General features: G+C 40.0%; 1 protein-coding gene across 5 annotated transcripts in view; it reads right to left on the bottom strand.

The window, feature by feature from the left end:
• Positions 1-12,906, bottom strand: part of ATP2B2 (ATPase plasma membrane Ca2+ transporting 2) — a 399,188-nt gene that overhangs the window by 49,696 nt on the left and 336,586 nt on the right. For all 5 annotated transcript variants that reach the window (XM_053989799.1, XM_053989800.1, XM_053989797.1 and 2 more), the window contains 2 exons: positions 2,584-2,825; positions 1,403-1,637 (listed from right to left, as the gene is read on the bottom strand). In XM_053989799.1, coding sequence (XP_053845774.1) covers positions 1,403-1,637; positions 2,584-2,825 — 477 coding nt within the window. The remainder of the gene's footprint in view (positions 1-1,402; positions 1,638-2,583; positions 2,826-12,906) is intronic.

Genomic DNA, 12,906 nt, shown 5'->3' with positions numbered 1-12,906 from the left:
TAGAAATAAGATGTTTTCCTGCCTTCATCTCTTTGATTCTTTACATAGAAGTCAAATCTGCCCTCTATTTTTAGCAGAATTATTCACTTTTACCTCAAGCTCCCAAAAAATTATTCCCTGCAAGATAAGAGCAGCTCTCTTACAAAACACCCTCCTAACAATCACATGAAAGGAGAGTTTGCAGCTGTTTTCCATAATGACTGCAAATCCCACTGCTCCCCAATCCCTCAGTCTGTCGCACCACACGGAACCTGACTTAAAGACGTTTTCTAACGTGGATCATGATTTAATTTAGGAGTAAGAGAGGGTTGATCCACAGTTCCAGTGGCCACTGACAAAATATTTCTGAAAATATCTATATTTTCTGCAAAATATCCATATATGTGAGCTGGAGCATTAAAGGAGCACTGCAGACAGAACTTCTAAAGGACATTTTCGAACATTTTGAAAGCCTTGCAATGTCAGGCGTGGGGACAGATGGATTAGCAGCAGGAGACCATCTGATGACAGATAAAGTGGATGCTGTTTATCTGCTCTTTGTGGAGATAAGGAGTTTATCATCCAGTTGTCACCGACACAAGATTTACTTTTTATTTTAACCTTCATATTGAGGGAAAAAACGCAATAAAATCCATTCTGAGGCAAGGCACAGTTGTGCAATCAGTGCCTGGGGTTGTGTCGTGTTAGTTCCAAAGTTACTGTCACCATTTCCAAACGCTAACATGGAATTAATTCTTCATTAGTTATCAAGCACCAAATAGAGAGATCAGAATTCTCTAACTCGACCCTTTGTATTTCTGTAGGAATGTAATTTACAAGTGTAGAAGCAGGGATGTGCTTCCAATGTGCACACCTACTACTGATTTACGCAGGTGAGTTGAGCTGAAATTTTATATATATTTGTACAAGCCATGTAATTGTGATATCCATGACAATTGCAACCTTTCCTTGTTCAAATACAACATTAAAAACAAGTTTTCCTGGGTAGTCACCGGGTACAAAATTAAGTAAAGTGACAACTATTACGATAAATGGCAAAAACTCCAGTTTCTCTGGAAACTGTCACTATAATCATGGCAATTTTAATCACTGCACTTGTCTTCCCTTCCTTCAGAGTTGTACATCACTGCACTGCTTAAAGGAAAATTCTTTAATGTGTGGGAGCATTACAAAACCTCTGCTGATCATCTCAGTCCTGCAGTCCAAAAAGCCCTATATTCCTTTATTTAAATATAGTTGAATTTTATCACCTTAATTATTTGGCTTTTTATCAAGTAAAAGCCATTTCCAAAGCTGATTTTCAGCTTCTTTGAACAACCTAATTAAAAAAAGAGGTAAAACCCGTAAGAAACCTGCCATTCCGGTTATGTCCAGGTTTATATAAGATAAAAATTGGATGTACCTCTGGCCTTACTGGGTCTTCAATGCCAACGACACAGATGCAAGTCAGGTCAGATAAGATGTCGTTCTCGTTGTCCCAGTCAGGCTCGGGGCTGCTGGGGAAGTCTCTGAAGGCCACACAGATGGTTCTCAGCCCATCACAGGCCATGGGCTCAATCACTTTCTTCACCATCTCGTCCCTGTCGCGGGGCCTGAAGATCCGCGGTTCCCCAGCGGCGTTGAGGATTCTGGAACACCTGGTTTGGACAAGGAAAAGAGAATAAAAACTGAGTGTGATGCCTTAGGATTTCAGCTTGTGTGTTTTCCATCTCTTTGCACTCCTGCAGTTCTTTGGTGTGTAACTCCAAACTCCACACTCAGGGGCAGCTGCAGCTTTCCCATTTGGGGCAGACACAACAATTCCTCTCCAGGCCTGGCACTCAAGGACACCTCACTGCCTCAGGCCCCAGGGATGGGAACAAAAGGGACTTGGGGGAGCAAACCTGGGGGAAATGACTTCATTGCCTGGGGCTGGAATTGGAACATTAACCCCAATATGCAAATGCACCAAATTCATAAAAGTATAAAACCCCTGACCCGTGGTCCATTTTGGGTGTAGGCCCTGGGGGCTTTGTCTGCCCTAAATGTACCTGAAGGCCCTTCCATAAATAGAACTCTGTCTGGCCTCTGTTTTTAGGTAGCCCCAAAAAGGCATCAAATGTGCATCTGCATGACTGCCATAGTATTTCCTGTATAAGCTCATTTCAGTCAATGCTTTCCTTTTCTGATGTCAGGTTTTAAGTTTCTGCTGTGAATTTCTAGCAGATTCACAACTGAAATATCAGAGAGAATTTGTAACTTATTGCACAGACACCAAGAGCCCCTCATGCATTATTTTCTCAATAATCAATGAGCTGATAGCTTACAGTTAAATTGAAAAGTGCTTACTTTCCAAATGGGTGGAACTTAAAGAATCCATTTGTAAATTACCAAAAGCAGATCCAATTCTTTGCTAAGAAAAACAAGCCAGAAATTTCCCAGAAGCACTTAAAAAATTAAAAAACAATAATAGCAGCTCATACTGCTAAGGTGTGTCACATTTCTGGTGCAGGCAGCAAAGTCCAAAGCCCAGAATTCCCACATATTAGTGTCAGGATGCTTTGAATTTTGGAAAAAACAAGGCCAGGGATGCAGTGCACTCACTTCTTGAGAACAATCTCGGAGGCTCCTTTGCTGTACATGCGGAAGCTGCCATCTGGCATTTTAATGACCGTGCTCATGGACTTCCTCACGGAGTTGAAGGTGTAAACTTTGTAGAGCTTCTCCTCGGGGATGAGGCTCCTGACGGGCTCGTAATCCTGCTTCAGATCCAGGACAAACCCCAGGAGCCCACACTCTGTCTTGTTGCCCACCTGGCGAGGCAGCCCGCCCTCTTTTTCTGGTGGCTGGAGAGAGGAGAAAAAAAAATTGGAGATTAATTCCTCTAATTTCTCTGACTTCACAATTCAGAAGTTTAATATCTGATCTGTGCAGCCACAAGTCTTCCAGTTTTTAAAAGCAAGGTAAAAATTCTATGGAGCTCCAACAGACCTGAAGCATCTCCTCACAAGGAGAAACATTTCTCTAGACATTATTTGCCACATTTGGTCTCTTGCATTTCTTTCTTCTTAAATTAGACATTGGCAGCTTGTGATGGTTGGGCAATCCATTAAAAAGGAAGTTACTTTCCTCAGGCTGAAAACCAAGCAATTCTCACTTGTCACAAACAGAGGATTTCCTTTTCTCTCTTGCTTAGAATTCCACTGCTTTGCTGATTTTCACAGCTCAAAAAGTGAGTTAAAGAAAGCTCTATCTTTTTTATTTTTTTCCTGCCAGGCATTTTTTATATAAAAATAAATCTCCATCCAACCATAACAACAAATCTCAGTGAAAAAAATCTATAGAATAATAGTCCTGTATCTAAATGTACCCGTTTCTAGAATTACTTTGGTCTGCTGCTTCAGACAAATAAATTCTATGTATGTTAGAGAAAATGGAGTAGGCTGAACACTCTGCAACTTCTACCAATTTTCAGTCCTTCTGAAGGAGAGAAGGAAGGACAAGGAAGACTTTAAATTCCCTTTCAAAACAGAAATAAATACTTAATTACAAACTTTCTTGGGAGTGTTGTACACTCCAAACAAAATATTCCTGTGCCAGGGCCCCAGACATCAAATGGCCAATGTGTGAGCTATAAACTATTGATAACTTACATTTTCTTATGCTCAGTAGAATTAAAAAGTGTTCCTTAAGCCAGGGCTAAACTTCCCTTATGGGAATAAAACCAGGAAATCATCTCACAGCTATATTTTGCACTGAAAACAGATTTTGATTTGGCTCAAGCCAAGACTCTAAGTCATCATTTTCAATGTGAGTTAAACATTTACCTCACATTTTGCAGAATTAGGACTGCAGGACCGTATTCAGAATCCGTGTTTAATTTCACTTTAAAATCCAATTTACTTCAGAAATGGGATTCCTAATAGAGAGAACTTCCTACATCGCCCCTCACTGGGATGAGGGCACACAAAGGGAAAGATTAAAGCTGCAAATCAGCCATCCTACTGGATTTGGATTCTTGCAACAAGTATGGCCACCAAAAGGGAAAAGGGGACCTTTTAATTGAGCATTGGTAATTAATTATCCCAGAAAACCACCCATTGCAGCTGGTTTAAAAAATGAAGGTCAGATAGATAACAGACTGGTCTAGAACTGAAGTAAACAAATAAACATTCAGTTTTCCAAAAGAATCACCTCCGTACCAGCAGGAAGATTGATACCTGGTGACAAGTAGACTAATGCCATTCTTTTTTCATAGAGAAGCAGCTACAAAGAACAACAGAGAATAACCCAAAAATCTCTGTCTGAAAGAGATTTATCCTTCCAAAAAGGATTGTAACATCTTTCTTTTATGTGAACCATCATTTTTACTGACTAATATGGGTCACTGTGGTGTTGCTGTGACATTTTAACATCACTCCAGGGTCACTGTAAAACACTGACATTCAGCAAAAATGCCAGTGAGATACATTAATTTTTTTACCTGCTATAACAACTTGTCCTGCTGTAACCTAATTATGCTGTGATGTGACTTCCCTCTGGATTCCTAAATTCACTTAAGAATCCCTAAATCAAAATGGGAGTGCTCGTAGTGAGGTGTATCTGGAATTCAGTGGATGTGAAACTCTCAAGAGTCAAAAAAAATACCTATTAAAATCCAGTTTTGTTTACTTAAATAAGCTTTGTTTTCCTGGCATTGCAGGCACAGGGTTCCTGAAATCTGCCAAGAACTTCAGGTTTCTCAAAGCAAGACAGGAACCACCATCAGTGCCTGGGTAGTGATGGTTGCCAGAGAAGATCCATTCCTCTGGGCATATTAAATCCAACTCCTCTCATTTTAGATCTAAATCCTCATTTATGCTTCTCTTTGCCACTGAACTCAATGAAAATTGCCATTGAATTAAATGTGAATGTGGCCAGGCTACTGGAACACTCCTGGAACCCAAAGAAAGACAGAGTTTTCCATCAAAGTCAGACAATTCTAGACAATAATTAATTTATAGATATGATTTCATCATGACCTGATGCCAATGGAAATCAAGAAAATAAAAACCTGCCCACATGTTTCAACACAAAAAAACTAGCCATCAGAGTCCTTCCAAAATCCCCTTTATTTCAACAAAAAGTAGATCACACTCCCCTGTTCTTACCATGGCCTAAAAATAGATTTCTTTCAGGGAACATCTTTTGAATGCAAATACGTAAGCAAGGGGGAAAAAAATTACCCGTGAAAAGAAAAGGAACAGACACTTCGGAAAGGTTTCAAAATCTAACAAGTGGCCACCTCCCTGCAGAGCAGCTGCTGTCTCCATATTCTTTGTGCATTACATTAGGGGCAAGCATATGGTGCTGAGAGCTGGCACGGAGCACTTCCTTCCCTGCACTGTTCCAGCTCAAAATCTATATGCCAGGAGCAGCCTCCTTGCAGATTGTTCTTGACAATCCCTTGCAGAAGCTGCTGCCTCTGAAACTTCCTGCTGGGCTGGAGCTAAATTTATTTCTCGCTGAATTCTGCGGTTCATGGCACCTGGAAAACAAGGACAGCCCGATGGGGTTACTCTGGAAGGGTTGGCTGGGAGCAGCTTCAGTGACCCCTCAGAGGATGGAACTGATGCCTTAGGATTTCAGCTTGTGTATTTTCCATCTCTTTGCACTCCTGCAGTTCTTTGGTGTGTAACTCCAAACTCCACACTCAGGGGCAGCTGCAGCTTTCCCATTTGGGGCAGACACAACAATTCCTCTCCAGGCCTGGCACTCAAGGACACCTCACTGCCTCAGGCCCCAGGGATGGGAACAAAAGGGACTTGGGGGAGCAAACCTGGGGGAAATGACTTCATTGCCTGGGGCTGGAATTGGAAGATTAACCTCAATATGCAAATGGACCAAACTTATAAAAGTATAAAACCCCTGACCCGTGGTCCATTTTGGGTGTAGGCCCTGGGGGCTTTGTCTGCCCTAAGTGTACCTGAAGGCCCTTCAATAAACAGAACTGCTTTTTATTCTCTTAATTCTGTCTGGCCTCTGTTTTTAGGTAGTCCCAAAAAGGCATCATGACCCTTGGAAGAGGGGAGAGGGAAAGGATTTGAGCTGGGATTTACCACAGGGAGCTCCAGCAAGGACCTTCTGCTCCCCACAGGTCACCTGCAATCTGTTCCATCACCTGCTTGGAAGGGACCGAGCCAGGATCTTCCCCCAGTCATGACCCTTGCAAAATTTTTTCAAACATTTCCCCCGAGCCTTTGGATTATTTACCCACAGCATTTCAATTGCAAGCAGCTACTGCCATGCAGAAGAACCCCCAGACAGATGTTTAAAAAGCCGTGGTTACACCCAGCAGATCAAAATAGGTTTCTAGGTCAAACTACAGCTGCGTTACCAAGGCTTAAAAATACCAATCCAAAGCCAGTATTGACCTGATACTGAGTTTGGATTACAAAGGGAATTTTCTGAATTTTTCACCGGGAAATAATTGACTAATAAAAGGGTTTAAGAAGAAAGATAACATTCTGGGCATAATTTAAAGAGGTGCCCCAACTTGTAAAATTAAATTAGGAAGTAATTCCCATTTTTGTCCTAAGTCTTTACTAAACCTCCCTTTTCTCACTGCCCCTTCTCTGCAAGAAGACCCAAGAAGTCCTTCCACATTAAAATGTCAGGATTTTCCATATTATCTGGATGTTGTATGTAACTCTCTTGTGTTCTAAAGATTGAACTACTCCTTTAGAATAACAATGACATTAAATAGCATTTATTAACATGGAAAACAAGCTGTGCTAGAATACTGTATCACTATTGAGTTTTCTATTTCAACCCAGCATCTCAACAGGAAAACAGAGGAAAACAAAAACTTTTTAAAATTAAATTGCAAAAGATTTCCACTTCATACTCTAATTACTCAAACAAGAGACAAAATGGACCAGGATGCACAGGAATTTTTCTCTGTATAATTAAATATGTTATATGTAAAATTTAAAACAACCAAGAAGGATGAATGCTGTTCAAACTACGTGATATTTTTATTTTTTAATTCCTAATACTGCAAAAAGAACTACTAAAGGACTGTGGTCCTATCAGTGATATTCTCTTGCAACATAATTTAATAATATTTTAATGTAAGACACCTAAAGCAAGATTAAAACATCCCAATATATAACCAAATGTTCCAGCTTTTTGCAGATACAGCTTCCTTCAAATGACTTCAAGCTAAAACAACAGAGATTTTGCCTGTTTATCTTAGAGGAAAGCTGTCAAATGAAAGGGGTGTCTTTTTTAGCCAAGGATTAAGAATGGAAAACTTTTCTCAACTAAATAAAGTTTCCCATTACAAAATGGGAAACGGTTCCAGAAGCTCTGTTGGCAAGAGGATGGCAGTGAAATACCAGCCCTCAGCTGGTTCAGAATTTGTGTTTAGAATTTCTCTGTGACTCTGGAGCCAGAGCAATGGTTTGACCCCAGCTGGAAACCAAAAAAGGAGCCTCTTGGCTCACTAGCCCTTCCCCCTGAGATGGTACAGGGAGGAAAATCAGAAATATATCAACCCCTGACTGAGATAAGAACAGATTCCCTACAAACACCTGGCAGCAGCTGTGCACCCTTAAAATGCTGTGAATTTATTTCCACGGGGTCTCTATGTGGGAATAAAAATCAGCTTTTCTATCTCTGCAGCCTGGGATCCTTGCAGCCTCGAGGGCAGACCTGGAACAATAGCATTGATGACAGTTTGTCCTCACAGAGTTTGGAAGTTTCTGTGAGGTTTCCATGCTAATGGTGAACAAGTTGCTTGCTTTACAGGATGATTTGTGGTACCACACAGCTGCTTCCCAGCTCAGAACCAGCACTGCAAGGTACAGGGCTGCTGAAATTCAGTTAAAATAAAGTCAAAAGTCAGCTTGAATTGAGGTCAGCAGAAGGGATTGGAGAACAGTCATGGACTTGGGGCTGGTTGTGTAACCTCCCTGGCACCAGGAGACCCAGATTGCAGGATTTTCACACTGTCCTGAGCTCCCTCACTGCATTTTAAAGCCCAACACTTCAAACTTTGAAGCTTTGGTGGTTTTTTCCTACTCTTTTGCACAGTGCTGAGTAGGTTCACATCAGTGTTCCCATTCACCTATATTCACCTGTTCATCAGAAAGTAAATTGATCTCCTTTTAAACTTGAAAAGACTAAAAATATTTTTACACTGAGCTGATACAGATCTCTCCCTTTACTTCATTTCAGTTCCCAAAAACTTAAGGAGAGTGAGCTTCTGAATCCCTGACTTTGACAAGTTTGCACCATTTTTTGGGTCCAATGATTGCACATCCACAATTTCAAAGCCCTATGGCTCATACATTTGGAAATTAGCTCGAAACCAGACAACAAAAAATGCTTGGAAACCCTTTAGCAGATGCTTTACATGCCCTGGTACCTGAGATTTGATATATTTTCCAAATATTATTGGATTTGTTACATGTGGTACATAATGGTGTTACACAGTGCTTGTACAGAAGACAGAAAAATGTTTGTAGAAGTGTTAATACAGCTTCTTCAAAATAAAATAATTATAGGCTTAAACAGGAACTTTGATTGTGAAGAGTTTCTGACAGAGAAGAGAAAAAAAAAAAAAAAAAGACAACATTCACCTCTAACAGTGCCACGAATTTTCAGAGAGGAAGAATCAAACAGGTGATGGGAGAAGGAAAAGTGGTTTTTGCTAATTCCCACTGTATTGCCAGCTCTCTCCCTTTCCCCCTTATATATTTCCTACATGATTTAGACACTTAAACATCTCTGTAGCAGACAGGAGGTCACGGAGCTGTTGTAACATCAGAAAGTTTGAACTCAAAATTGGATCAAGAGAAAAAATTGGGTTTTACTGATTGCATCAGTAAATCCAGCACATCAGCAGCATTCCCAGGCATCAAACAGGACTGAACCAAAGGAGAACGCAGAGAGGTAAATTATAAACAGTCACATAGTTAAATAAATAGCTAAAATTTCACCAGAGCTGCCCTTTATTGATGTGTCCCCCATATTTCTAGTCTGAGAACACAAGAAAATGGGATATAGAAGCTAATTCCTTCTGCTTCCCATCACGCACAAAACCCCAAGATCCACAGCAGTTCCATCTCATGGGAAAAATGGCACCAGAGAAATCAGCTCATGTTCTCACTATTTCTTAAGATATCAGCAGCCACCACCAAATGCCTCTCAAAACCAAGGCAATTTATTCCAAACCCTGGCTGGCAGGTAAGGAATTGCCAGCTCATTCCACATCTAGACAACCTAAAATGAAAGCACAATGAAACACCCACAGGGGATGTAAAATCTGAAGAGAGGAATCAAAAATGCAAACAAGATTATTTCATAATAACAAAGTTCTACATTAAGAGGTTGCTCTAGTGTGAGAGTTTTAGTTTAGTTTTTGATGGTTTTTGGGTAGAATGTATTAGTAGTGAATGGCTATCATTGATTTGTAGTTTAATATATTGTGGTAAAATAGTTGATATTATAGGTACTAATATATATATATAGGTATAATTATATATAGATATAATTATAATATTAATATTACAGGTATGTTGGATATTGGTGTAGATGTTACTATAATTTTTTATGTGTTTGGTTGAGTGATTGGAATTTAGTAGTACTTATGGGTGTTTTTATAGGAATTGGAGGAGTTAGATTGTGTTTGTAAAGTGAATTTATGATTACTGTCATATTTGTGAAGGGAAGATAGTGATTATTTGGTTTTTTGTGGTGTAAAGACTTATTATAGTATGGGGGAGACATAAATTGTTTCAGTCGGGAATAAAAATAGAAGTGAGTTTTTGATGGGATGCATCAGCTGTGAAAGATGCATTGTAGCAGGACCACGTGGGGAAAAAATAGAGGTGATTGGTATTAGAAATAATAGCAGCATTGTGGGGCAAAATCTAACAGGCAGAAGAACATTTCTAAGGGATTGCAACCAGGAAATAGGTTGGTTCTGATGGAATAACGTTGAGTTGTACATCTCTTGTGTCTCACCCTTCATCGAGACTGATAATGGAATAAAATCTTTTAAGACACCTCTCAGTTGCCCCATCTCTGTAAAAGCTGGGAGAACCAACACTAGTGGCTGCTGAGGCTCCTGAATTACCCCATGGTGAATATCCCTCATGGTTATTAAACCTATTTAAATATCAGGTCTGCCCAAGCTTCCTAGGAAAAAGGTAGCAGGAATTTTTGTCTCATTCCTGCATCAGTTTAAGAGCATGTTTATGTGTGATGGATTTATCCAGGTACAACTGGCACCATCAGCTCTCCCACAACAGCTGGAAGATATTCAAAGGCTTCCTGCCTCAGATTAGCTGGGATGCAGGGTAATTATTCATTTCTGGGAGGATAATCATTGAATGGTTTATCTGAAAACGCCCTGAAAATGATCAAAGGCAGTGCTGTGGCACCACATCGTGCTGCTGCTGCTGCTCGAGGTGGGGACAAGTTTGGTCAGCTATAAATTGATATAAAAATGGTGCATTTCAGCATCTTGCCTGCAACTCCAGCAAGGCAATCCTCCCCTGAGAGGGGGCCAGCTGGAATTATGCAACGGGTCAGGGTGACATTTCCCAGCAGCAAAGCTGAGGGAGCAGCGCTGATGTGGCTCAGTGAATATGGACTCGTGCTCCTTTCAGCTCACAGAACAGGGACAGGGAAAAAAAGGATACAGCCCATGAATTCCCCCACGAGTGGCTCTGGAAGGAGGGGAAATCAGGCATGAAGAACAGACTGAGAGGCTGGTGTGACAGTCCACACTCCCACTCTCTTTGTATCTCACCCATTTTTACATTCACAATGAGTTTTTTTAATAAAAACTCCTCGATTTTAAGAGCAAATAATTCAATTGTCCTTTTAATTTGAAGGACGTGTCTGCCTTTCGTTCGCTTTAAAAAAAAAAAGGCAAAAAATACTTCTACAAACATGAGAATTGTTGATTCTTCTCACTGGCTTAAGATGCACATGTCAGGTTTGTACACAATGTTTGAAAAATCAGAGAGTTGTTCAGAGCCGTGTCCAGTGGGATTCTGAATATCTGCAGAGAAGGAGACTCTACAACTTCTGTAAGCAATCTGTGCCAATGTTTGACCACCCTCACCACTAACTCAAACAAAAATTACTATTTCTTTCAACTCCAAAACCAGATAAAAAGAGGGATAGCTCTAGCAGAAGTAGTTAACAAAGCTAAATTTAACCACATTTATCAATGCAATTAATTTAACTTGGACCAGAGCAAGGTTTTCGGATTTCAAACTATAAATAAAACAACTGACAACTTTTAAAAATTAACAATATCTATTCATAAGGTCCTGCACATGTAATTTAACAATACCTATTCTAAGGAACCAAACACTGACAGAGATGTTACATTTATACACCACAGTTCAGCAGTGACTCCATAACCTAAAGATATGAATTATTCCTCACCATCTCCTAACTTTCTGGTTCTCTCATTGGAACTTTTTCCTTTTGTAATAAATAGTCTATGTTTCAAGACAAAAATAATTAAAACAGAAGGCTGGAAGTCTTTTAATTTAAAAAACAAAACTAATTATGAAAAATCTCTCCATTCCAAATGACAATAATTCGTGGCTGGATTTAACCAGGGGTACATTAATGCACCACACCACAGTGCTAAGAATGAACTCTGCCTTGTTATGACACTACAATGTCATACAAATCATAACTAAGTCAATTCTTAGTTATGATTAGGATCCTCCAGCCTTGCTGTTTCCAGATGAGATTAAACTGAATTTTACTGGCACAGATTTTTCTCCACATTTCCCTCAGAGGAGTCTTGGCATATTTATTGCACTATATTATTCATCTGTATTTATGGACTTTCCTATTGTTATTGATCAAACCCATTCCTACACTCCCTTAAAACATGCCATTTCATGACAATTTAGCTCTAAATTTGGAATATTCCCTATTCCCTTTGCAGACATGGCCACTAAAAACCTGCACTCTTGTCCTTTTGTACAGCCCCAGGGAACTGGCAACGGTTGGATTTATTCTGGCACCATCCCAGCTTTAAGTGCAACAAGAACTGTTGACAAGTAACCTATATAATCAAAGTAATTAGACACAGCAATTGTTATAAACTTACTTTAATCAACAACTAATTTAGTTTAAATATAGTCTGGGTGCAAGGATTCTGTTTGAGTTTGCTGTGAAGAAAGCCTCAGCATTTCTCCCGTTACCAATATCAGCAGAGCCCAGACCACAGGGACAAAGGGACAACTTCTAAACCAAACTGGCAAACATTAGGAGCAGATTAAGAGATTTCATACATTTCTAATGAATTCTTCAATACATTTGGCAAACACTCCCCAAACTGTCATGAGCAACAACCAAGCTGAGCATTTTTCATTTCAAAAGAGAAATTGCACCTAACAGCAGGCCTGTAATTAATGGCACCCAAGAGCTGCTACCTTGGGTTAGATGTGTTAAACTCAGGTTTTACTGCCTCTTGGTCCTAGACTGGCTCTGTGAGAGCAGCAGACAGAGCAAACAGGACAGAAACTGCCTGGGCTGGAGTCCATCATGTAGGAAAACTCCAGTTCCAAGGCAATGTCCCTAGTTCAAAAAGCCAAATTAGACCCAACACTGGGATTTACATGGGGTGGGCCAACATTAAAAGCCTTAAAGCAACTGCCTTAGGGCTGAAACCTCACCTTTTAGGTTTAAGGAAACAGAGTTACATTTTCTTCAGTCTAAGCAGCACCTGTACACTTGGAAAATGTCCTCTACTGCACACTTAAATCATTTATCAACAGATTTTTCCTCACATCTCAATCCTTTCTCCCACCAAGCCAATAGTAATAGTCAATGATTCTGACCACATGATCCTCAAAACTCTTCACCTTTTTTAACAGCTTTACTCTTTTAATCAAAATTAATCAC

The sequence above is a fragment of the Vidua macroura genome, chromosome 13 (assembly GCF_024509145.1).
Source record: "Vidua macroura isolate BioBank_ID:100142 chromosome 13, ASM2450914v1, whole genome shotgun sequence".
In the NCBI taxonomy this organism is placed as follows: Eukaryota; Metazoa; Chordata; class Aves; order Passeriformes; family Viduidae; genus Vidua; species Vidua macroura.
Note: the sequence above shows the minus strand (reverse complement) of the source record. Positions and strands in the feature narration are given on the sequence as shown.